Here is a 25,601-nt window from a genome sequence, read left to right as displayed (position 1 = left end):
CTCTGAAAAGAGAATCAACAGAACTCAAGGACTGACCAGAAGAGGAAGGTGCAACTGGAAATGACTGAGTTTCTGGCTTGATTAATTTGAGTGCATAATAGTGCTACCACCATCCACTGAGATAAAGTGCCCAGGAGGCAGAGCTGGTTGGGAGTAGGAATGGAGACAGAGGCAGGATGATGGCTTAAATTTAGGATATACTGAGTTTGAGCAGCTTGGCGGGCATGCACTTGGGTATTGGGATCCAACACTGAGATCTCCGCTGGAGCTGTGGTTATGAGTCCTTTACATGGTGGCTAGAGCACCGAGGTCTATCAGATTGCTCAAGGAAAGTGCATCAAGCCAGAAGAGGGCCAGAAGAGGTGGGAGGTTGACAGGCACATCAGTACCGACAGGCAGGACATAGGAGCCCCAGTGAGGGGGCAAATAGAAAGGGAATGATAGGGTGTAAAAGAAGGGGTGATCACAGGGTTGGGAGTGGGGGGCCTTGAATGCGGAAGAGCTTTTCAAAAGCACAGCAGATGTTAAACTCTGTGGGACTGCTTCTGAAAGCACTAAAAAATATTTTCACTCTTTCGAAGGAAGTAAAACTTAGGAATATACGGGGAATATCACTTATTCTAGTTCAACTGCATTTGGGGTACCATGAAGCTGTCTTTTTACATGCTTGGCTATTGAATTTTACTAGAAAAAAAAGAAAGAAAGAAAGAAAGAAAGCCAGGTTGGTGACACAATAAAATTCCAGGTCAACTGGTTATCCTTCTTTTCCTTTGGATAGCCTATCTCCTCCCCTCCTCCAGCTCTGCCTCCCGACCTTCCCAGCAGATGACCTCTTTTCACCTTCAAAAAGAAAAGAGAAGCCATCAGAAGTGTTAACTTCTGTTAACTTCAGCCACCAAATTAGGAACGTACCTGTATTGACAATCATCCCTCCTTTCCATTAAAGCACAGGAGGCATCCCTCCTCTGCTTTAAAACTCTCTCTCATCTTACATACATAAGAGCATCATGTGGGCGCCTATGTCCTGCCTGTCATTACTCATGTCAACCTACCACCTCTTCTGGGGAGAATCTGATGTTTAGAGCACCTACTACACATCAGACATTTCTATTCCCACAACACAGGGGAGAGATGATGTCATCAATACTCTTCCAGAAAAGGAAGTTAAAGCTAGGAGATAGTAAGGTCCCACAGCCATGGTTGAAGACTATCCCTGTTTACATGCCCTGTAACACTTCTTCTCTTTCTTTCTTTCTTTCTTCCTTCCTTTCTTTCTTTCTTTGTTTGTAAAGATTTTATTTATTTATTTGACCTAGAGAGAGATCACAAGTAGGCAGAGAGAGAGTGGGAAGTAGTCTCCCTGCTGAGCAGACAGCCCGATGCGGGGCTTGATCCCAGGACCTTGGGATCATGACATGAGCCGAAGGCAGAAGCTTAACCCACTGAGCCATCCAGGGGCCCCCACTTTATTTCTTGGAGGAGAGGTTCTGTGGAGTCTGATGTAATGTAAATGTCTCTAATGTAAATGGTATCTGACGTTTAGAGCACCTACTATGCGTCAGACATTTCTATTCCCATAACACAGGGGAGAGATGATGTCATCACTACTCTTCCAGAGAAGGAAGTTAAAGCCAGGAGAGCATAAGGTCACACAACTATTTAATGACCAAGTGGGGGATTAGATCCCAGTCGTCTGACTCCAAAGAGCCCATTACTCTATGCTATAAGCTCCTTGGGAGCAAGCAATGCTCTGATTCATCATTATACATCTCATGGGAACTCAAACAGCACTTTGCACATAGACAGTGCTTGGTAAATATTATTGATTTGAACTATGACCTGACTCCCTGATAGCTTTAGTGCTGTGGCATGGATGTGCCCAACTTTCTCAGAAGAAGCCATTCCACTGTGCTTGATAAAAGACGTGCTCTTTGGGTTCAGCAATGGCATCAAATATACTAAATTCATATGTAGACAGGCAGATGGAAACATGAAGGTAGAGTTTTGCTTTCTTCCTCCGGAGATTTTTTTTTAATTTAATAATCCCATCAGGAGTGTTAACAAGTCATACTGCCGTCAACAAAGAAACCACCCAACATAATCTACCGTGCAGTCACTGTCAGAGATTAATGGAAATAAGACTGCATGGGGTGCCTGGGTGGCTCAGTGGGTTAAAGCCTCTGCCTTCGGCTCAGGTCATGATCCCAGGGTCCTGGAATCGAGCCCCGCATCGGGCTCTCTGCTCAGCAGGGAGCCTGCTTCCTCCTCTCTCTCTGCCTGCCTCTCTGCCTACTTGTGATCTCTGTCTGTCAAATAAATAATAAATAAAATCTTTAAAAAAAAAAAAAGAAATAAGACTGCATTCCAACTGAAACCACCCTCTTTTCATTTTTCAGGAGTATAACGTGTATGGCTGGTGGGTTGGAGAACTGAACAGCCTCATCGGTATTGTTCCAAAGGAGTATCTCACCACTGCCTTTGAAATGGAAGAAATATGAAGCCCAGGTATCAAAACGATGGCCAGTAAATCTATTGGTCATGCCTTTCTCTCTCTCTGAGGGATAAGAGAAGCCAGTGGAGTGGCTTTTCCTTACTTCCACAAGCGACACTAACGATTTACCACTGAAAGAAGGTGCAGCTGGAGATGTTTTTCCTAAACCGTGGAACTGTGTCAGTTAGGTTTAGGTTCAACAACATGTGAAAGAAACTAAAAAAAAAAAAAAAAAAAGATTTAATTAACGTAGAAATTTATTTTTCTTTTCTGAAAAAAATCTGGAGGTAAATGATCCAACGCAAACCAGTTTCCAGATATCTTCTCTTTTTTGCTCCACTGTATGGGGGCAACATTCCAAAGCTTTCCCTTATGGCCCTAGATGGAGGCTCTAGCTCCAGCGGTCCTGTCTCTACCCTACCCAGCAGGAAAGATAAAGCGAAAGGAGAAGGGCACACCCACTTGTTTTAAGGACATTTCTTACATTCCATTGGCCAGAACTTGAGACAGACAGACTACTCTAGGTGGAACCTGTGTCCAGCTTAAAAGTGGAGGGGGGAGAGGGTTCACTATAAATAAAAAAAGGGGAAAATGATATTCGGGGATAACTAGGAATTTTTGTCACAAGGATAGGTCTGGCTTTCTTTATCCTCAGTTCTCAAAGCCAGAGCACCATTTCCGCCAAATGCCCATGTATTACGGGAATGGGGTTGGCCAAGACTAGGAATCCAGTATGAGGATTCCTATGGAACATAATCAAATTTACCTTCAGGTAATAAAGAAAATGGCTTGTTTTTTATGAGAAAGAACCACATCAGAGAACAGCGGAGGGAGTGCCTGCTTTGGCTGGGTAGCTATGGTGCCGAGTGGGTTTTGTTTAGAATTAGGATGGTGATGGAGGGCACCCAAGGCTAGCATGATGTCTCTAGCTCCTTCTTCTGGCCTGACATGGGAGCAGCCTTTACTGCCGGAAGTGAAGGATGACTTGCATGATGGTGACACAAACTATCCTTGGAATCTTCCAGACCAGGGCCCACTCTAGTGTCAGCAGCAGCTGAGTGGATTCATTTAGGAGGATACATAAGTATAGATCTTACTCTGTGATGCCCTTGTACAACCAGAAAGCACCAGCTTAGGTCTGTCGCTCAAGGTTTGACTTTATGACTTTCCTAGTAAGGATTCCATTGCCTGGCCATGAACGCAGAAGCAATGGAATTTTTCTGTCAAGTCTAATATATTCACTCTACTTCACTTTGTCATTGGCTTATTGACAACTGTTTATCTCTCTTTGACCCAACAATTCTACAGCTAGGAATTAATCCTATAGCTACACTTGCACACATGGCAAAAGGGTTACACACAGGGGCCTGGCTGGCTCAGTCGGTGGAGCATGTGACTCCTGATCTCAGGGTTGTGAGTTTGAGCCCCATGTTGGGTGTAGAGATTAATCAAAAATAAAATCTTAGGGGTGCCCGGGTGGCTCAGTGGGTTAAAGCCTCTGCCTTTGGCTCAGGTCATGATCTCAGGGTCCTGGGATCGAGCCCCACATCGGGCTCTCTGCTCCGCGGGGAGCCTGCTTCCTCCTCTCTCTCTGCCTGCTTCTCTGCCTACTTGTGATCTTTCTGTGTCAAATAAATAAATAAAATCTTTAAAAAAAAAAATAAAATATTTTTTAAAAAGAGAGAGATACACACAAGGTTACTTGTCTGTAATAGCAAACCACTAGAAAGAGACCTGGCCTAGTAACTGTAATACATTCATGGAACTAAATACTATGCAACAACAACAAAAAATACTATGCAACAATAAAAAAGAAAAGGAAGATCTTGGCACAATTATTGGTAAGGAAAAAAAAAAAGACAGCAAAGAAATGTAGGCCTAATGTGTTCCATTTGTGTGAGAAGGGAGTCTCCAAGGGCACCTGGCTGGCTCGGTCCGTACAGCATGCAACTCTTGATCTCAGGGTCATGAGCTCAAGTCCCATGTTGGGTGTAGAGCTTACTGGAAAAAAAAGGTGGGTGGGAGTCTTCAGTTGTTTCTGTGTGTAGAAGATCTATCTGGAAGGACAGAGACAATAGCACTGGTTGCCTCCAAGGACAAAGTCCATGACTGGGAGGATAGGACAGAGACACTCTTTACTTTGTGCCCTTTTATACCATCTTTGTTTTGAATCATAAAAGCAAATTTATGTATTTTTCCTCCTTTAGGACACATATCCTTTTCTCTGGCCTGCCGTTATGAAGAAAACAATCATCAGGAGTCTCTATTCCCTACCCCAGCCACCCCACCAATACCACAGACTCTTCTCTTGACTGAAGAGACCCAGCCTCTGACACCTGGTAGTCACTGAAACCGCCAGTGAGACGAGTAGGAAAAGGCATAGTCAGCAGATCTGTTAATACACCTGCCTTGTCATAGCTCATCCCACCTTTTTTTTTTTTTTCATCCTGCCTTTAAACATGTCCACACATCCACTTCTGCCTTCTCCCCAGGCTTGTCACAGAGAAGGTGAGAGCGGAGGAAAACTTTGGAGGAGGAAGTTGCTAGTTGTTTCGTCTGATTAGAAAAGCATAAATAAACTTCATACTTGGTTCCTAGCAGTGTGTGATAGTGTCACATTTCTTTTTGCAGTGGTCTCAAAAAGGCTGGTTCTGGGCCTTCCTGCCACCTCCAGGCAAAGTAGAAAAGGATAGCCAGAGAGAAAACAAAGACCCAGACAGAAGAGGGGACTTGCGATTATTTTCCAGAGCAGAATCACCTCTGGACCCTGAGCCTGCCTGCTTTGTTTGGCTTCTCAGACTTCTTTTGGCTGCCTACTTGGTGGTTTTTCCTTATGTGCTCAATCTCTGAAATAAGACAGGGCTAGGAGCAAGTCCTTGGAGTCAGCACATTGGAGAGTTCCTCCCTGGCCCTGCGCTCACGACCACACTGTGTCTTGCATCACAAGTCCCAGGCAAAGGCCAAGAAAGTGCTTCAGGGAGGGGTTCTCTGTGCACAGCCCTTCCTGCGGTCTCACGTTATCTGTGGCTAAAAGAGGCAGCAAAACATAGTGGTTAAGAACATAAATTCTGGGGGCGCCTGGGTGGCTCAGTGGGTTAAGCCGCTGCCTTCGGCTCGGGTCATGATCCCAGGTCCTGGGTTCGAGCCCCGCATCGGGCTTTCTGCTCAGCAGGGAGCCTGCTTCCTCCTCTCTCTCTGCCTGCCTCTCTGCCTACTTGTGATTCCTCTCTGTCAAATAAATAAATAAAATCTTTAAAAAAAAAAAAAAGAACATAAATTCTGGAAGCAGACAGCCTGAGAATAAATCCCAGTTCCCCATTTACTAGGGGAGCAAGTTACTTGACATTTTACACATGCCTCAATTTCCTCACCTTAGAAAGGGTGTAGTCCATTTCACTGGGTCATTAGGAAGATTAAAGAGTCAACACGTGTAACATACTTGGAACAATGCCTGGCGCATAGTAACTGCTCAGTAAGGGTCAGCTATTATTATGGCCAGACTCGCCATGTGAGAAATTTTGAAAAACGGGCACCAAGCAGCTATAGAAATTTTCTCTCCGGAACTGCCTACTCAGAGCAGCCCGGGATGGGCAGCAGCCTTCCTCAGCTCTATAACAGCCATCTTCTAGGCCTGCAGTAAAACACACATTTAAGTCACCAAAAGAGAAAAACTAGAGACCAAACGAGGATGTTTCAGTGCATTCAAGCTTCTCAAGATTTTATGCCAGCCATTCATTTCCAGATTTTCTGACCCAGGAGCACCAAAAAACAAAACAAAACGGAAGCTTTTTGTGTATGTGATGGATAAGGAGGTAAGAAAAAGGGACAAGTAAGGTGGGTGAGGGAAAAAAAGATAAAAGGCAACACAGAATTGGTAATGCGCCCTCCCTTTACACAGGGTGTTAAAGGAGACTGAACCACTAGGTGGCAGCAGATGAGCAGACGAACCAAAAACAACCAATTGCCTCTCCTTTTAGGAGCCGTTGCACCAATCCCCACCTACAGGTAAGCACAATGGGCATTGTTCTAAAATGGTTAACAGAGGAAGCAAACAGAAACCCCCAACCTCTTCCCACAGCCCCACCTGCCCCCGCCATGCCCCAGAGTAGCCCCTGCCTTAAAGAACCCCCAGGGACCCAAGGCTGGAAAGGCTGATGTCTGAGAGGGGAGAACAGTATTGTCCCACTGCTCTGAGTCGAGAGACACGCAAAAAGGGGACACCAGAAGAGGAAGAATAGGTATCCAGGCCCAGTCAAAAGGGGGATGAAAAAGGAGCAAGGTCAAGGTAACTTCTCCAATCTGCACAGTTCAGGTATCGCTCAGTATCATGGTCATTGGCTTCCGGCATTTAAAACAAAACCCCTTAGTGCAATAGTCCCTTCTAAACCTACAGGCCCGTGTATACCCATACCACTCGCCATTCTGTGGAGGCCTCCAGCACCCCCATCAGCTGTAGGGTAGCCACCACGCCGACCTCTGACCCTGCTAGCTGGAACACCCGGCAGGAAGAGAAACCAGATTGGCCCTCAAAGATATAAACAAACGGACTCATCCCACGGTCCCCCGCCAAGGGCGATCTTTGACCTTGTTACTGGCAGAAAAAGATAAGAGCAAGTCTGATGGGTTGATAAGACTATCTCCAGGCTGAAGGGCATCATCCTCTGAGGAGAACATTCTATGGGAGAGTTTTTGGAGGCGCTGGGTTCCTACAGCCTCTCTGAAGTGAAGCAGCAGAACTGCTCCCCACTCCGTCAGCAGCCACTATCTTAACCAACAGCTTCAGAAAGCAACTGGCTAATCGGATTACCACTTCTCTGTTTGACCCTACTGACCAAATCCCCACCTTAGTGCCTGCGACTAACTGGATAACCAGGGCATGAGACCACGTTAACCGACCACGGTGTTAACCAACCACAGCGTCTGTGGCTTCTTAATAACCACTGGTTGCTCTGGCATCTGACATAGGAGAGGGAGGCTTTTTTCCTTCCCTGATTTTACATAAAGGAAGGCGAATAAGAAAGGTGAGATCCTAAATATAAGAACCAAATGTATAGGGCACCTGGGAGGCTCAGTCAGTTAAGCATCTGACCCTTGGTTTCGGCTCAGGTCACGATATCTCAGGGTCACGAGCTCTGCACTGCAGCCAGCCGGGGAGTCTGCCTGAAATTCCTTCCCCCTCCACTCCCTATCCCTCGGCCCCTCCCTTCTGCTCCTCCGCCTCTGCCTCCCTGAGCAAGCTCTCTCTCTAAAATAAATAAACAAATAAAATCTTAAAAAGAGGAAGCCCCAGCAGCAAAGTAGAAGGGCGCCTGGCAGGCTCAGTAGGTGAAACATGTGGGTTTAAGCCTCACATGAGGTGTAGAGATGACTAAAAAAAAAAAATAAAATCAACCAAAAAAGCAGCAAATGTGTATCTGCCTTTTACAGATAAATAAATAATAATTTACCAAGCACTCGCTGACGTCCAATGGATGATCTGACCCGGGGTGGGCACGGTTGGGCCTGCATTGTCCACGCTGGTATCTGAGAACACTAAATGCTCTGAAAGCAGCCTTTCAGCTCCATCTCATTAAAAATACTGTTTTCCCAGTGTGGCTTCTCTGTCATCCGTATAGCTGAAGAGCACAGACATTGCTTTGCAACCACCTTGATACTAAATTTCCCCACTGTTGTATCTCTGAGAACTCCGTACTTAATTCAAAACCAACTGCACCTTTTCCTCTGGCAAATAAAAATGGGAAAGAGAAGGGAGTTCCTATTGCTTATCCTTCCTGAGACCCAGACAGTTTGATTCCATCTGAGAGAGCAATGCCCAAAGGTGTAACCGAGATGCCCGCGCTCCCGTGGGAGACAGAGACCTCGTGAGGAACTGCCTAGATTTCGAGCTCTCATTCCCTTCTCTTTTCAGCCCTTCAATTTGCCCAGGTGCACCACCTCATGGGTCTCGGGGTCTTTGAGAATGGCAGAGCTGAGGACCTGAAAGGGATTGCCTTGGACAAAAATCACAGGAAGTCTGCTGGGGAAGAGCGAATGCAGTGAGGGACTCTGGAAATTCTCAGTCCGCTGCTTTGCGTCTCGAAATCACTCGAGTTGTGCCGCCGTTAGACACCTCCAGTGACACATTTTCAAATTCTGCATTCCATGCCCGGCACTTGCGTCACAGCAAAGCAGTGGTGTCCATACAAGGAGCGAGAGAACAGCCCCCCACACCAGTGGCGGGGGTTGCGGCGGGGGGGACCTCACCCCTGCCCTAAAAACTGGTCAGAGAAGTATAGAGTTGAAGAGAAGCAAGAAAAGAAGCCAAAGTAGGATTTTTTTGTGGTGGGTTTTTGGTTTGGGTTTTTTATTTTTGTTTTTTCATCTTAAGAACGAAACTCTCAGGTGGGAGGGACAGAGGTGCTTTCATCTTTGGCCACCAGGAAGCCCTCCCCGCAGGTCTCCCCCCACCCCAGAGCGGCTCGGAAGGATAAATCTTACATGGCATTGACTTGCTAATTCCTGAAGCCTAGCGAAATCTGTGGCGCTGCCTTTAGAAAAAGCAGCCGTCTACACAGAGGATTATCCCCGCTACACAGCCCAGTGGTTCGGACTCATTTTCTAGTTTGCAGATTACCTAGTCCCTCGCTCCTCCCCCTTCCCTCCTGCCCCGCTATTGCCTTCGATGTAGAATTTACCAGAGATTGGGTAGGGAGTTTCAAACTCTCAGCTAAAAAGAAATTTTTCTTCACAGGATTCAAATTGTTCTATTTCCCTATGCAAAACTAAGTGTTCAGAAAACATGCCTGTTTTGCTGGGGGTTTTGTTGTTGTGTTGTTATTAGTAGGAACCGATGAGCATTCTTTTGCAACTCGTTAGGATTCAAGTAATGATACACTTTAAGATGCAGCCCATTTTGTACAAAGTCTTTTATTTTTATTTTTTATTTTTTTTATTTGACAGACCGATCACAAGTAGGCAGAGAGGCAGGCAGAGAGAGAGAGAAGGAGGCAGGCTCCCCGCTGAGCAGAGAGCCCAATGCGGGACTCAATCCCAGGACCCTGAGATCATGACCCCAGCCGAAGGCAGAGGCCTTAACCACTGAGCCACCCAGGCGCCCCTGTACAAAGTCTTTTATAAATGCAACGCCTCCCCCCACGAAAAAAAAAAACAACAAAAAAAAACTATGGTATTAGAGGAAACTGAAGTAGAATGAGTAGGGTGAATGTATAATTTATTTTCCAGAGACGCTTTTGAGACTGAAAGGGAGAGTTATTGGTAATTGATGCCAAGACCGCAGATGTAAACCAGGATCGGGGGTCACCCCAGAAATCAGGCAAAATGAGCTGTCCAGTCACGTGGGGAGCGGGCGGTAGAGAGACTACCGGGCTCTCCGGGTTGCAACGTTGGGCAATGTGCCTTCTAATGAAGACCTCCCCTGCCGGCCTGGCTCCTAGGCAAGCCCTGCCAATGAGGCTTTCTTTCCCTGATGCCCAGGCTGCTCTGAGAGGCCCGGTATCTTTGGCATCAAGCGGCTGCTGGGGCTGGCCGGCTGTCAGCCGCTGTGTGTGTGTTCAGTTCCCTCGTGGGGCCCCATCACAGCCTGCCACCCCTCCATCTGGCAGGGGGCCACGGAGGGAAGCTCGCTTGCAGCACGGGGCGACAGTATGCCACTTCCTTGCCACCTGTGACGGGAGTGAGTTCCAAGAGGCTTCTAGTGCTGGTCCTCAAAGAGGGCATCTGGTTCTACCGCAGACGCTCTTAACCCGATGGTGAGCAGCTGGGCCTCTCTTGTCCCCATCATCAGATCACTGAACAGAAAACAGGCTACAAACACTCCCCTTTCACCAGCGGTCAGCCGGCCTGGCATCACTCTGCCATGAAATCTCCAGGCGGCACGTGCTCCCACCTACACGTACTGGACACCTCCCACGGGGCTGGGCGGTGGGGCTGACTCGGGCCTCCTCGGCCTGTCACTGGCACAGCCCACCTCGGGGCAAATGCCTGGCATCTGGAGACTGTAGATCATCTTGAAGGCAGTGCAGGGGAAGGTGGGAGGGGGTGGCAGTGGGGGGGGGCAGAACTTGGAGCTTATTATGTCACCTGTTAGTGCCAACTCCCTCAACCTGGCACTCCTGGGGCCTGGCATTTGGGGCCAGATAACTTTATGTTGTTGGGGACATCGCGGGATGTTCAGCAGCACCCCTGTTCTCTACCTACTAGATGCCGGTAGTACCCACCCCACCCCACCACTGCCCTGTGCTGACCACCAAAGCTGTCTCCAGGAATTGCCAAGTGTCCCCTGGGAACAAAGTCACCCCCTGTCTCTGGGGGTCATTTGTGTGCTTAGGACCAAGCATGGAGAAACTGCCCTACCTTCTAAAAGTTTGTGTTTTTAGTCACTGGATTATAGCACTGGAGAGAGGCGTACTGCTGGGCTGGGAAGACCCAGAGTAGAAATGCCATGGATTCCTCAGGGTTTAACACTCTGCAAACCACAGCCCAGGCGCCACAGGCCCCTGCAGAGATTTGAGGACCTGCACAGGCGCAGATTTGCACCACAAAAACGCTATTTTTGGTATTTTCGAATGAGTAAGCCTGGAATTGCCACGTTAGAGAGCTGCAGGCCACCGAGTCCCTCACATCTAGAGCTCTGTGGTTGCACTCCTTGTTTCCCTTTTCCGTGGCAGAAATCTAAAAGGGGAGCCCTGAAACTCTTATCAGGACCTAGTGAAATGCCGTGTTCTGCTTCAGAGCAGGAGACCAGGGGTGTCGCCCCATGGAGAGGGCAGCCGGTGCAGGGCTGACTGCAGCCCTCAGACAGAAGTGGGGAGGCTCAGGACAGACGTCACCTCCCAGTGGCTGCGGCCATTAACCTTTCTGCTCCTCCACGTTAGTTTTGAAGGGGAAATTTTCTTATACAAAGTAACTCCTAGGAGCTTTGTCAAGAACCAAAGAAGTAAAACCCAGCCAAAACCCACTGCCTTCTCGGGAGGCCAAGAGAGGACGAGGGGTCCATCGCCTTTGTTGGTTTTGCCTGCACCGGCCAGACAGCAAGGCCATTGGTGGCCCTGGTGCCAGCCAGAGTCCTGACGATGCTGCCTCCCATGGGCCCCTAATCCGAGGCACCTGGAAGGGTTATTAGCAGGATTGGAACTCATCCCTCTGCTGGGACTAGATCATAATTACAGTAATTTTCTAACAGAGCTGGGCAGTAGGACTGTTTAATCAGCATCTGACTCCCTTGTGCTCCCAGCCCTCATCACTCAAGGAGAGGAGTGGGCTGGCTCTTAAAGAGACAGCGCCCGCCTTCTAGCGCTTAGAACAGATGTGCCCTAATTGGTAGAATATATCTAAGTCTCGTAGATTATAGCAGGCAGGTTGCATTGCCTCCAACAAACCGCCTCGGGCTCTCACTATTCTGGGCCTTCTGCTCAAGGGACCTGGGTCAAGCTGCTGGTAGGCCTGGCTTCCCACACCAACGTAGCCACCCGGGGAAGCACATACGCAGGGCTGGGGCACTTATGGAAAGATCTAAACTAGCTGGCCCCTTCAGAATGGATGGTATGAAGGAAGAGGTGCTTGGCTGAAGGTTGGAAGGAGGGACATACAGCCGCAGATACGGAATTTTGGCTGGGGGCTTCCCATAATCCAAAGATTGCAGGAGCATCTCATGTTCCTGCCTTCCATGGGGGGGATTAAAAAAAACCCTTAAAGACTTTCAGACAGGGGCGCCTGGGTGGCTCAGCGGGTTAAAGCCTCTGCCTTCGGCTCAGGTCATGATCTCAGAGTCCTGGGATCGAGTCCCACATCGGGTTCTTTGCTCAGCAGGGAGCCTGCTTCCTCCTCTCTCTCTGCCTGCCTCTCTGCCTACTTGTAATCTCTGTCTGTCAAATAAATAAATAAAATCTTTAAAAAGATTGGTAAGTGGTAAGGAGGATGGGAAGGGGGATGCTTCTCCACAATTCAAAGAAAGTTTGCTTTGAGCCAGGTGATGCCCTCTACAGAGCTGAGTCCCTGCAGGCAGAGGGCTGCTGGGAAGCTTGGCTTAGGATCTGTGCCCAGGCGTGACTGAGGAAGTCACCATCCCACTCCACGCCCGGATAGGCTTGGCTTTGGCTGCGTCTCCGTGGGCTGCTCCCACATCAACCTGCAGCTGCTGCTCCAGTCTCTGAGCGAATGTTCCTGTGGCCCCCGTGAGGCAGGCCAGGCGCTGCTGTTTCCATCTCTACCCTCAACCCCACTCCTCATCCTCCTGGCACGCTGTCCTCCCCACGCCTCAGGTGGGAATAGCCAGCGAGAGCTGAGGCGTGGGAACAAATTCATGAACTTCAAGTCCAATCAGGTTGTCAAAGAGTCATGATGGCCTCCTAGACCCAGCGGCCAGAGCGGGGTCTCAGATGTGGTACTAAGGCGGGAACCGTCAGAACACAGGACTGCCGAGGAGCTCAGATTTCTGAGAACTACTCTGAACAGCTACTCGAGTGGACTTCAGTAGTGGGTTTATTCTGGTTTTTAAAAAAAAAAAATCTGGGGAGGAAGGGCGCCTGGGTGGCTCCGTGGGTTGAAGCCTCTGCCTTCAGCTCAGGTCATGATCTCAGGGTCCTAGGATCAAGCCCCGCATCGGGCTCTCTGCTCAGTGGGGAGCCTGCTTCCCCCACTTCTCTGCCTGCCTCTCTGCCTGCCTCTCTGTCTACTTGTGATCTCTCTGTCAAATAAATAAATAAAATCTTAAAAAAAATAAAAATAAATCGGGCGCCTGGGTGGCTCAGTGGGTTAAGCCGCTGCCTTCGGCTCAGGTCATGATCTCGGGGTCCTGGGATCGAGTCCCGCATCGGGCTCTCTGCTCAGCAGGGAGCCTGCTTTGCTTCCCTTCCTCTCTCTCTGCCTGCCTCTCTGCCTACTTGTGATCTCTCTCTGTCAAATAAATAAATAAAATCTTTAAAAAAAATAAAAATAAAAAATAAAAATAAAAAAGTCTGGGGAGGAAGCAAGCAAAAACCTCATCTAACAGAGTGGGGAAGTGACTTCCATGAATGTGCTCTCCCAGCATCTAAAAACGTGCTTCGTAGCGGCGCCTGGCAGGCTCAGGCCACAGAGCACCTGACTCCTGATCTTGGGGTTGTGAGCTCGAGTTCCACGTCAGGGGTAGAGTTTACTTGAGAAATAAACAAGAACATCCATTTTAAATGAATAAAAACTTGGTTTTTAAAAACTACCCTCAGCTCCGCTTCGTTTCCTCAGCTAGAAAAGGAGTCTACCACTTGACTTGGCCTCTTCACTGGCCACTGAGGTCAAGTGAAGCAAACAGAGGAGACTTATCTTTAAACAAGACCCCCCCACACACACACACCCCCGCTTCCACCAAACAACGTGAGACCCCTGAGCATGGGACCACTTCTCTTGGGTAACAAGAGACGACCAGACTTGGGCCACAGAAGCGGCGGTCCGGTGGTGACTAAATCAGACACAGAATCCACCTGGAACCTAAACCCTAACACAAAAATACTTCTGTGCTACAAAAGCCAAGTGCAGCTCAGCCAGCCCCTGTCCCCAGGAGCTCCCCATCTTCCCTACAGAAGTCAGTGGCCATGGCGGCCAGCCCTTCGAGCACACAGGGACACAGCAAAACGCGAGAGGCAAATGGCACTGCCTGGATGGGGAGGAAAATTCAGCTTTGCCCTCTTCCCTGGTAACTCCAGGCCCGTGTCAGGAAAACTCTTCCCTTCTCAGGACATCTCCTCCCACCGCGCACACTCTCAGCTGAGCACAGGACAGTGAGGAGACGGCGCCTGGCCTTAGATTAACTGAGCTGCTGTTGTATGCACTGCTGGTAATGGATCATTAAAAAAGCCGGGAGTCAGAAAAATCGCATCCGTGTCTTTGAATGGCTCCTGCTGTCCCAGCAGCCTACCCTGCTGGCAGAACGAGCTGCTGAGCACCAACTCCAGGAAGAAAAGGAGAGAACAGAAGAAGGCCAACCCGGCTTGCTGTTTTTTGGCTGAGTAGGGAATTGACACAGACCACCTCCCGCTCCTGTCTGGAAGTTTCTGAGATCAGAGAGCTTCAGGCACAGCTGGGTTCACAGCTGCACCATTTGGAGCATTGGACTCATTAATATTCATGAGTCATCCCCACCAATAGGCAGAGCGGATACCATTAGCTTAGCATCTGTCGGGTTTTTGTGAGGGTTGTGGATGGAGGGTTTTTTTTTTCCCCTCCCTTTTAAATGAACTTCTTTTGACATTTTGGATTTGCCTCTGTAGGTTTTCTCTCCTCGCCTTGCTCGGCTGCATCATCTAAAGGAGGGGCCCAGGGGAGGCGGGCAGGAAAGTGGGAGGAGCCCCCGCCGGGGCTCCGCATCTGCCTGTTGACAAACTTTATTTCTCTCCCAGCACCTGGCACCTCACCCGGGCTGCAGCAGGTAAATTATACCTAACGAGGCTCGTGCCCGCGACGGGGAGGAAAAGCCGGATCCCCGCGCCGCGGAAGGCGGCCCCTCCTCCGGGGCCGGACCGGGCCGCTCGCCCCACGCGGGAGAGCCGCAGCGCCCGGGCCATTCTTTCCACGCTGATAAACTCATGATTTATGAAAGTAACTCCTGCCAGCCCTCGCTCCCTCCTCCTCCGCTACAGCTTGTTAGACACAAATGGCAACAGTCTTAAATACTTGGATTTTATTTCAGGCCAAAGCCCCTCGACTCCGATCGCAACACCCTGGCAGCCCCCTCACCCCAGCAGAGGCCGGGAGGGGAAGAGCCCACGGCTGGGGGACGCGGGCAGGCGGGGGGCGGGGGCGCGCGCGGCCGGAGCAGGGGGGTCGCGAGAGGGGAGCGCTGAGCAGGCAGGGCGCCGCCGGCGCTCCTCTCCTACCCGCTCTGGCTCTGCGTGGAGAGGAATTATGGCAGCGGGAGGGCAGAATGCCTCATTGTCTGAAGGCGCGTCGTTCCTCATCTCCATCCCCAGAGCCCTCTCTCCAGGCACAAACAAAGCCCTTGCGCCCCATTGGACTGAACAGAAGGCCTCCCTGCCACACAGCAGGGGGACACTGTGGGAGCTGAAGCCCTGGGGGCAGGGGGCTGTTACTAAGGGAGAAGAGAAGGATTCAAAAAAGAAAGGAGCCCATGCCAGCCCTGCAGAAAAGATTGTCACATCTGGGCTTTACAGCCAGAGGAGAAGGTGACAGCCCGAGACAGCCTTTTCTAAAACAAAGCTCCTGAAACTGTTGCCTTTCCTCTGGCTTCCAGGGGTCTCTTCCAGGGCCAGCCGTGAGTGAGGTCATGGGTCTAGGGCCCCTCACAGCCAGGCTGAGGGCTGGGGAGAGGCGGGAACCCCCAGCCATGGGAGTCACAGCACCGGTGGGTTCAGTGGTGTTCAAGAAGGAGAAGCAAGGAGGTGGGAGGACAAACACTCACCACCCTGGCCACGAAAGGAGGGAGGCAAGTGGCCAGCCTCCCGGAAACAAAGTGCTCTAAGGGCGGCAGCAAGAAGCCCCCCAGTGGGAATACAATTACACAACCATTTCCATCGGGTCAGTATTCAACAGGACAGCTTAAAAGCGGTCACTTGCGGGTCCCCCCAAACCAGTAAACCTGAGGCAATGCTCCCGCGCCCGTTAACAAACATCTAAAGCAATTCAGCTCCCAGGAGAGTAAACACACCACGTATTTCTGTGCAAAACCAACAGCCCATCGTGGGCCTTATGCCTAACTTAAAACCACCCAGCTTTTAATCCCACGGAGGAAGCCTGAGGAGTTGTGGTGACCGACCTCTATGCCACCAACCTGAGCAGAGGTGACCATAAGACAGTAAGTGGCCCAGACTCCCCAACACCTACCCTGTGCCCCTTTCCCACCCCAGCAAGCCTCCTTGCCGGCATCTTCTATGCCGCCTCGGGGCAGAACCCAGCACTCGGACCAGAGCTCATTTTTCTAAAACCGTTTCTAACTGCCCAGGGTCCAAAGGCAGGGCACAGTCCCCTCCCACGGCCCTCCTCACAGGCTGAGGAGCAGAGGCGTCCTCGACAGGTCTTGCAAAATCACAGCATGATGGCGAGGGGGAGGGAAGGAGAGGGGGGCTTTCCAAGGAAGGAGCTTCAGAGTCAACAACGGGAGCCCACACCTCGAAATGGTCCTTTTCCTCCCTGGGAGCTGGTGAGGGAGAGCTCCTCCTGCCGGATCTTGGAAGAAAGCAGCAACTGGAAAAGAATGGGAAAGGAACGAGGGCGTGAACAGATACACAAAAATCAGTGGATAAGCCTCGTGAACAAACAGCCAAGGTGGTACAACCACGCAGATGGAGTATTATTTGGCCGTAAAAAGGAAGGAAGTGCTGATAGGCACGACAGTATGGGTGGACCCTGAAAACACGCTGAGGAAAAGAAGCTCGTCAGGAACCACCACACACAGGACTCCGCTTGTGTGAAGTGTCCAGAACAGGCAAATCCGCAGACACAGAAAGTGGATTAGTGGTCACTGGGGTTAGGAGGTGGGGAAAACAGCGTGTCACTGCTGACAGGTACCAGGTTTCTTTTGGGGTGATAAAAATTGGGGTGCTAAGTTAAGAACTACTGAATGATACATTCCAAGGGTGAATTTTATGGTGTATAAATAACATCTCAATAAAGCTATTACTTTGAAATAGGGAGGGGAGAGGAATAAAGAATAACGCGAGACCTCTCTTCTTCCCCCCAGGGTTCAACAGTAGAGCCCGCTACCCAGGGATGGGCTAATCCAGACGCTCAGGCCCCGCCATGTGAGAGGAGAGAACCACACGCAGGGAGGACGAGGCCTCTTCTGAGAGCCTGAAACGCTGTGACAGTACTTCCTCTATCAAGCGGACACCTCACTGGCCCAGGTAACAGTAATCCTAGCTCCCAGTGCCTCAAAAAAAAAGAGAGCTCTCATTACCTCTTTGGCTGGTCTCCTTTGGCCAGGTGAGAGGAGCCCTGCCTCTCTTCCTGGACCCAGCCACAGTTGGACATAGCGTAGTGGAGAATGGCGTCAGACACGGTCATGGGGCTTCGGCCCTGGACGCAGGCTTCTATCTCGGGCACCGAGAGCTGGCTTTGTAGGAAGAGGTGTAACTGGCTGTCTGAGAGAAGGACCACACTCTGCAGGACCCTGGGGCAAACACAGGAGGTACGGCACAGACTCACGCTGAGCAGCTGCTGTCCTCAGCTCCCCTCCCCCTGAAGGGCTTCCGGCTTGAGCGAGCACTGAAGGCATGGATGGGGGTGCGGGAAAGGCCTATCTATTTGAAGGGGCCATCCTGCCCAATACCTTCCCCTCTCCCCTCCTGCACTCAGGAGCCCACTCCGTCTACTCACTTTTCCAGAAAGTGCTGCAGACCTTGTCGCCGCTTCTCGATGAACTCATCAGAGCTGCCAAAGAAGGTTGACTTCCCAGGAAGTTCAGGTACAGGCCTGTGGATCACATAATGTAACACCCAAGATAAATGTAACATTTAAAGACAGCCTTCTGCCCACTGAGCAAGGAAGAGGCACAAATCAAAACAGGTTTTTAAAAAGTGGGGGGCGGGGGGGCAGGGCTAATACTGACTGCGTGCCATGTGTTAGGCACCGTGCTAAATGTTTTACAAACCTTATTTCATTTACTCCTCCCAAAAAGCCTATGAAAAACCTATTGATGTCCCCATTTCAGGAGTAAGGAGGTAGAATCAGAGAAGTTAAGTAAATTTCCCAATGTCACACAACTAGTAACTAGCAGAGCTGGTATCTGAACCACGTCTGTGACTTCAAAATGCTACTGCTGCTAAACTACATTGTTTACAAAACCCACTCCCACCATCAGCTCTTTTTTTTTTTTTTAAGATTTTATTTATCTATTTGACAGACAGAGATCACAAGTAGGCAGAGAGGCAGGCAGAGAGAGAGGGGGAAGCAGGCTCCCTACTGAGCAGAGAGCCCAATGCGGGGCTCCATCCTGGGACCCTGAGATCACTACCCAAGCTGAAGGCAGAGGCTTAACCCACTGAGCCACCCAGGCGCCCTGAGCTCTTATTTTTAAATTTATTTATTTGAGAGAGAGAGTGAGTGAGAGAGGGTTGAGTGGGGGGATGGGGGAGCCAGGCTGGGCAGTGGAGAGGGAGAAGCAGAAACCCCGATGAGCAGGGAGCCTGATATGGGGTTAGATCCCAGGACCCTTAGATCATGACCTCAGCTGAAGGCAGACACTTGACCGAATGAGCCACCCAGGAGCCCCATCAGCTCTTATTTTGAAAATGGAGAAACTTGTACATGGCAGCATGGAGCACATGGGGTCCTTGTGTGTAAATCAAGACCTCCTCCAATCCAAGAGGGCCACATACTTAGAATTTTTTTTTAAAAGATTTTATTTGGGACGCCTGGGTGGCTCAGTTGGTTAAGCCGCTGCCTTCGGCTCAGGTCATGATCCCAGCGTCCTGGGATCGAGTCCCACATCGGGCTCCTTGTTCTATGGGGAGCCTGCTTCTCCCTCTGCCTCTGCCTGCCACTCTGTCTGCCTGTGCTCTCTCTCTCTCTCTCTCTCTCTGACAAATAAATAAATAAAGTCTTTAAAAAAAAAGATTTTATTTGGGGCACCTGGGTGGCTCAATGGGTTAAGCCTCTGCCTTCAGCTCAGGTCGTGATCTGAGGGTTCTGGGATCGAGCCCTGAATCAGGCTCTCTGCTCAGCGGGGAGTCTGCTTCCCCCTCTCTCTCTGCCTGCCTCTCTGCCTACTTATGATCTCTCTGTCAAATAAATAAATAAAACCTTTTGAAAAAATTTTATTTATATATTTTTTAAAAGCAGGGCAAAAAAATAAATAAATAAAAATAGAAAATTAAAAAAATTCAAAAGAGCAGGGGGAGGGACAGAGGGAGAGGGAGAGAGCATCTCAAGCACACTCTGCACTGAGCCAACGCAGGGCTCGATCTCACGACCCTGAGATCAGGACCTGAGAGGAAATCAAAAGTCAGATGCTTAACCCACTGAGCCACCCAGGTGCCCCTCACATGCTCTGAATTTTCTAAAAGTAGCTGAGTTGCAGCAAGGCATCCACAAACTCTTTCAATCTCCCTAGCTTCTATTATGAGCATATTTTAAAAAAAACAACAGGCCAGGGGTGCCCAGGTGGCTCAGTCTGTTAGGTATCTCGCTCTTGATTTCATCGGGGGTCATGGTCTCAGGGTTGTGAGATCAAGCCCCACATCCGGCTCTGTGTTGGGCATAGGGTCAGCCTGGGATTCTCTCTTTCTCTCTCTCCTCCTTTGCCCCTCTCCCCCAGTTCACACTCTCTCTAAAAAAGCAAAGCAAAACAAACAAAAAAAGAGAATGCAGAATCTGTCAGAAGTTCCAACTGGCTGCGAGGGCCTGACCCATGACAGTGGCCTCATCAGTCCCACATGTTAACTAACCAGCTAGGTCACCCACAGACCCCATCCCCAGGGCATTCAGTGACTGTCCTGCAATGGAATCACTGTTCTCCACTGTCTCCAGTTTAGGACTTATTTGGGGTGGTTTAAGTGAGGAGTGAACATTACTGCTTTTCGTAAGACTTTCAGTCTGTTATGTCTCTGGGAAAAGGTGTCTGCACAAAAAAGAAAAAAAAATTAACATTTTGTATTACATGTCAAATGGACAGGAACACCACCGGTCACATAAATCCAAGTGCTAATGAGTTTCTGATCACGAGTGACACGCATATATAAAATGCTAACAGTACATTTGTGTAGCCCTAGATGAAAATGCATATAAAAAAGGAAAAGTATTTTTTATATTTCTATGACTTTGTTCAGTCAAAATACTAGAACTCTGTCTTTTTTTCTTTTTTTTTAAAGATTTTATTTATCTGACAGACAGAGATCACAAGTAGGCAGAGAGGCAGGCAGAGAGAGAGGAGGAAGCAGGCTCCCCTCGGAGCAGAGATCCTGATGTGGGGCTCAATCCCAGGAGCCTGGGATTATGATCTGAGCTGAAGGCAGAGGCTTTAACCCACTGAGCCACCCAGGCGCCCCTGTCTTTACTTTTTCCACTGACTCAAAAACATAATTTTAGAACCCATTTCTCAATTTCCTAAGTGCCTAACATGTTGCCAAGTTTTCTTTATTGTAAACTCTAGTTCTTGTGTATGCCTCCAAAAAGCCAGTCTCAGACCCAAGAAAGAAACAAAAGCAAACTCACACCAAACCAGCATTTCTCTGGAGCTGCTTTCTCAGCCACACGAACTCACGGTAGCGGCGACGCACACAGGACGTTTTGGCAGTGAAGGCCTTGCTGTTGGTCTACAGGAGGAAGTACATGAAAAAGAAAAAAAAAACCCAAGTAGAAAAAGACCAGATTTACTCCTCATCGTCACATTCACAGAGGACCCAACCCACCAGGTCCCATCCTGAGCAGGGACTACGGGCCAGCAGGCAGCCTGAGAGCAGGTGTCCGGCAGACCCCAAGCTCATTCCTCTCCTCCCTCCTTTTCTTCAGGCTCAGGACAGTCAAAACATCTACCAACGGGTTCTGCCTCAGCACCAGCCCTCAGCCCCAGAAGGGGTTGACCCCGATACAGAAGTCCGAAGCACTTACGTGGAGAAAGATCTTATAATCCACATAAGAATTCCAGGAGCCCTCATTCTGCACGCGGGGGTCCTGAACACGCACAGTGATCACCTCCTAGAGGTAAGAAAGGCTCCTTCAGCTCACCCACACAGTGAGCCAGCTTGGACAACATAGGCTGCCGGATTTTCCCAATCAGCACCAACCGTCATTCATGTATTCATTCAACTCAACAAGTATTTACTGACCACCCACTATGTCAGACACTGTTCTGAAGCACTGGGGGAAGAACACGAACAAGAGACAAAAATCCTCGCCCTAGTGAACCTCACATTCAGCTGTATTCCAACGAATGGAAACGTTAGTCAAAACAGAACCTTATTTCCCAGGAATGGCTTTTCTGCGGATTTCCACCTCCTGCCTTCATTTTGAGCTCATCAGAACCCCCAAGGTATTACTGTCGTTAGAGTACCATGGAGCAATGAATGGTGTCTTTCCCCAAATCCAATCAAACTTTACCCACCTGTTTCCTGGAGACCACATGCTTACCTCCAGCTCTTGGTTTTCCAACATCCTACACCCAAAGCCCATTGGAAGAAAACATCTGATGGGGGAGAGAGGACAGGGGAACAAATCATGGTTAGCATGCTTCCATTCTTATCACTCTTTATCAAGAAAATTTTCATTGACCCGCCCCCACCTCCCCCGGGGAAAACCCAGGCACCTTTTTTGGGGTTTTTGTGTAAAACTTAAGAGGAAGCAAAAAAAAATCCCCTTGCCTTTGCCCAGTGCTAAGCTAAAAGCCCCGGGGGAATTGCCTGCCCTCCCAGACCACAGCCGGGACCCTCAACCAGGCCACCTCTAGCTAAAGCATGTTTGGGTCTGTGCAGCGCTCACCTCAGGCAAGGGGAACAGGCAAATTGGGTTGTGAAACCTTTCTGCCTGAGGGCTGCAGGTGAAAGCTGCTGTTTTGGGGGCCTACAATACGCCTCTGCAAGTGTACCTCACAGCGCCCCCTTCTGGAGATTTAGAGACAACCAAGCCCCACAAATACCCACGCCCTGAAGTCTCTGTCTTGCTAAACAGTCCTACCCAGAGGTAAATGGTAGAGCTGGAGAGCTCCTGGAGCACCTGAATGGGTTGCCCGGTTGCGACCTTCCCTTATCTAATCTGTCCTCCCAAACCCAAGCCAATTCCAATCATTTCCTCTCTCGACATGCTATCCGGTTTGCACCTCTGCCCAAGCACCCCACAGCTGCACGGGTCGGCTCGGGATGTTTTCCACTCCTTTGTAAAGATTCATTAAAGCCTAAGCCCCTGATTTCCCCCAATGTGACCATTTACATGTGCAGCGACATCGCCCACTCCGACAAGGGGACCATGAAGCCTCCAGCGCAGGGTTACTCCAGTCCAAAGGGGCCCATGATGTCACCTTCTGTTAAAATACAGCACTAATCTTGTTACTCCTAGAACCACTCCAACAGCATCCACCCTGGCGGCCGCCTCCACCCCCTTCTCCTCTCTTAAGAGCGGAACAATAAGGTTTAATTTCCCTTTCCAATTTACCTTGAAATGAAAACTGACTTCAGCCAATATGTACTGCCAACAAATGATCCAGGCTGGCTCCTGGGAAAACAAGATCATCTCGAAGCTCTCCCTCTCCTCCCCCCATGCCCATTCACACACCCACTCATTTTTACAGTCCTACAATTAATTTTAAACACATTCTCTTATTAGTTCTGCCTTACCATTAGAACAGTGTGTAATGAGTTCCCTTCTATTTTATGTTTTGCTAACACAAGGCTAATGTTTCAGGAGAAGGGGAACTCATTTACACCACGAAATTAGCAGAGCAAAGAGCTTTCCCAATTCCTTCCAGTATACCAGAAGATCCCTCCACACACAGCCACTGCCCTGCACAGAGACAAAACCTCCTGGTAGATGACGGGACTGGGCTACACTGTTGAGCAAACTAGAGGTTTTGTGACTGTGATACCATCTTTGTACTTTTGCTGACAATCTGATTTTTCATCTGCTGCAGGCACCGTCACAAAGGGGTCCTGAATTGAAAGAAAATTCCAATTCCTTAGCAACCAATGTGTAACATGCCCGATGTAAGCCATCAAATGGCTGTGACCAAAAAGAACAGGCCAACTTGTGAACGATTAACCTCCTCAGATTAAAAAAAATTATTTTTTCTCTTCTCTTTTCAGTCTTTGGTAAACTGACAGCACGGGAGCAGAGAGTTAGATATTCTGACGTATCTTTTCCTAAAAGTAACGATGGGAAAGATGACAAGGAAATCACAGACATCCATACACTCAGTGGGGCTCACACATCTATGCCTTGAAAGGTTTGCCAAATTTAGGACCATAATTTAGTGACTAAGTGGCCGTCATTCTCAGGTTCAAGAAGAGTGTCTAGGGCTCTGAACCACCTCCAAGCGCAAGTTTCTCTCCTTTCCTTTAGGGCTAAAACCACTGAGAAACAAATAGCTATAAACTGGCTTTAATACACTGGCTTAAAAAAAATAATCTTGGGGCGCCTGGGTGGCTCAGTGGGTTAAAGCCTCTACCTTCAGCTCAGGTCATGATCCCAGAGTCCTGGGATCAAGCCCTGAGTCAGGCTCTCTGCTCAGCAGGGAGCCTGCTTCCCCGTCTCTCTGCCTACTTGTGATCTCTCTCTGTCAAATAAATAAAATCTTAAAAAAAAAAAAAAAACTTAGCACTGCCCCCAAGATGTATTCTTTTTTTTTTTTTAAGATTTTATTTATTTATTTGACAGAGAGAAATCACAAGTAAGCAGAGAGGCAGGCAGAGAGAGAGGAGGAAGCAGGCTCCCTGCTGAGCAGAAAGCCCGATGTGGGGCTCGAACCCAGGACCTGGGATCATGACCTGAGCCGAAGGCAGCGGCTTAACCCACTGAGCCACCCAGGCGCCCCCCAAGATGTATTCTTAAATGTAAGTTTAAAGGGCATTAACAAAGTTTCTATTGTAACTTTCCCTTAAAAACACTGGACACTGGGACAAATTAAAAAACCTAGACTCCCAAGTCATAATTTCTAGCAATTACCATTCTCCATCAGCTTCCTCCACATAAATGCCACTCCCCAGGAGGAAATGAAGCTCAGTTCCGCCCATGGAAGGGAAGAAGGAAGTTCCTTAGGTTAGCTCCTGATCTGGGAGATGGATCCCCCTCATTCAAATAAGGGTAAGTCAGCAATCCTCTCAGCCACGTATGCATCTCACTCTGCACTAACTGCAACTCCTGGGTCCTTCCAATCACATCTGAAGTTTCCTTTACTTTCTCCACCTGTACCACCACCAACCTCTCTGGTAAGAGCCCAACTGTTTGCTTTTTACAATGTCGATTCCTTGTAAAGTTCTCCTATGTCCTAACAATTCAAGATAGCGAAAGATAGCTTTCGCACCACCATTTTCACTTTCATTTAAACTACTTAAAAAGGCTAAAAAATAGGGTGATAAAAGTGAATTGAGCCACCAAGACTCCTATTCCTCTTTACTCATTCTTGAGCCATTGGAGCCTCATGGCAACTCAAAAAGCTCTCCTTCCTAAACACGCACAGGTGGCACAGGATGCTTCCTTTTCTGACCAAGTTCTGTATGTTCCCAACCAAGCAGCTCCGTTCCATCGTTCCGTCCGTCTGTAACTTGCCACTCCTTACACTTGGGAGGTAAGTCACAAAGGCGACTACAGTCTAGCGCCAGAGCCCGCCTCTGTCCCATAAAATACTTGTCATTGGACCTAGCCCGAGCTGTTTCGGTACATGTCGCCGAACACCGGCCACTCCACCTCCATTCTTCACGCACGAGGGGGAAAAGGGCCCCACGACACTCCTTCTCCTTTGACTATTAAGCTTAGGCAGTGGAAAGGAAAGATACTTTATACTTTAAAAACAGATGAAAAAGCCGGGTTTCCTTCCTTTGATCCAGAGCAAGCACCCGCCTTCGTCCCGGGAGGTGAGACAGCCTCGTCCCTAAGATGTCAAGCGAGATCTCCAGCCCCAAACGCCACTACTGACCTCAAGCCCTACTGGAGAGCAGCACCCACTCCCCGCGGCTCCGCCCACGACCCCTCACCTGAGAGCAGCACACACTCCCCAGAGCGACACCACCCGCGCCACACCATATAGCCAGAGTCTCGGCTTCTCCTTCCGGGTGAGTGGCCGGGACCCCGGTGCACGACGGGAGAAGGCTCCCGGCCACGCCAATCCCGGGTGTCCAGGACGCCCCGCCCCTGCAGGCCTGAGCTCTCAGCGGCTATCCCTGCTCTGGAGGCGCTGCGCTCGGCCCCGCCCAGACCCTGGCCGGAGTCCGGATCCCCTCACTTGGGACGCGGGAGAGGAGCGAAGAATGGGCTCTGGCGGCCAATCCGGAGCCTTGGCCTGCCCATCGTTGTCAGAGCCAGCCAGGCCCAGGGAGTGTTATTAAAGGTCCAGAGGAGGGTCCCCGCGGTCAAGAAGTGTCAGGAGGCTGGCTGTGCTGTATTTGTCTGATCCAGGACGGTCCGGAGCGCTGGAGGGTAGGGGAAGAAGACGCCCACGTTCCTGGAGCTTCGCAGAGTCCCGAGAGCTTCCCCATTTGAA

At 49.5% G+C, this 25,601-nt stretch overlaps 2 protein-coding genes and 1 long non-coding RNA gene across 6 annotated transcripts in view; 2 read left to right on the top strand and 1 right to left on the bottom strand.

Moving 5' to 3' along the window:
- SKAP1 (src kinase associated phosphoprotein 1) overlaps nucleotides 1-4,816 on the top strand; it is a 285,865-nt gene extending 281,049 nt beyond the window's left edge. The window contains 2 exon segments of the mRNA XM_047706864.1: nucleotides 2,397-2,505; nucleotides 4,699-4,816. Coding sequence (XP_047562820.1) covers nucleotides 2,397-2,498 — 102 coding nt within the window. The 3' untranslated portion in view covers nucleotides 2,499-2,505; nucleotides 4,699-4,816.
- A 947-nt stretch (nucleotides 4,817-5,763) lies between these two features.
- LOC125087509 (uncharacterized) lies at nucleotides 5,764-17,395 on the top strand. Its single transcript, XR_007123448.1, has 3 exons — nucleotides 5,764-6,303; nucleotides 6,390-6,496; nucleotides 17,160-17,395. It is a non-coding gene; the product is annotated as an uncharacterized LOC125087509 (long non-coding RNA).
- On the bottom strand, nucleotides 15,122-25,255 carry SNX11 (sorting nexin 11). 4 transcript variants are annotated; one of them, XM_047707906.1, is made up of 8 exons: nucleotides 25,096-25,247; nucleotides 22,562-22,621; nucleotides 21,545-21,599; nucleotides 21,026-21,112; nucleotides 20,630-20,730; nucleotides 17,795-17,890; nucleotides 17,376-17,588; nucleotides 15,122-16,663 (listed from the first exon to the last, which is right to left on the bottom strand). In XM_047707906.1, exons 3-8 carry the CDS (start codon nucleotides 21,584-21,586, stop codon nucleotides 16,390-16,392), a joined length of 813 nt encoding a protein of 270 aa, XP_047563862.1. In that variant the 5' UTR covers nucleotides 21,587-21,599; nucleotides 22,562-22,621; nucleotides 25,096-25,247; the 3' UTR covers nucleotides 15,122-16,389. The 4 variants fall into 4 exon arrangements, with proteins under 4 accessions (XP_047563862.1, XP_047563864.1, XP_047563863.1 ...); XM_047707908.1 differs by lacking the exon at nucleotides 21,026-21,112 and having other exon boundaries at nucleotides 25,096-25,254; XM_047707907.1 differs by lacking the exon at nucleotides 22,562-22,621 and having other exon boundaries at nucleotides 25,096-25,250.
- Between the last annotated feature and the right edge of the window lie 346 nt (nucleotides 25,256-25,601).

This window comes from Lutra lutra, chromosome 16, assembly GCF_902655055.1.
Source record: "Lutra lutra chromosome 16, mLutLut1.2, whole genome shotgun sequence".
NCBI lineage: Eukaryota > Metazoa > Chordata > Mammalia > Carnivora > Mustelidae > Lutra > Lutra lutra.
This window is presented reverse-complemented; position numbering and strand designations above follow the sequence as displayed.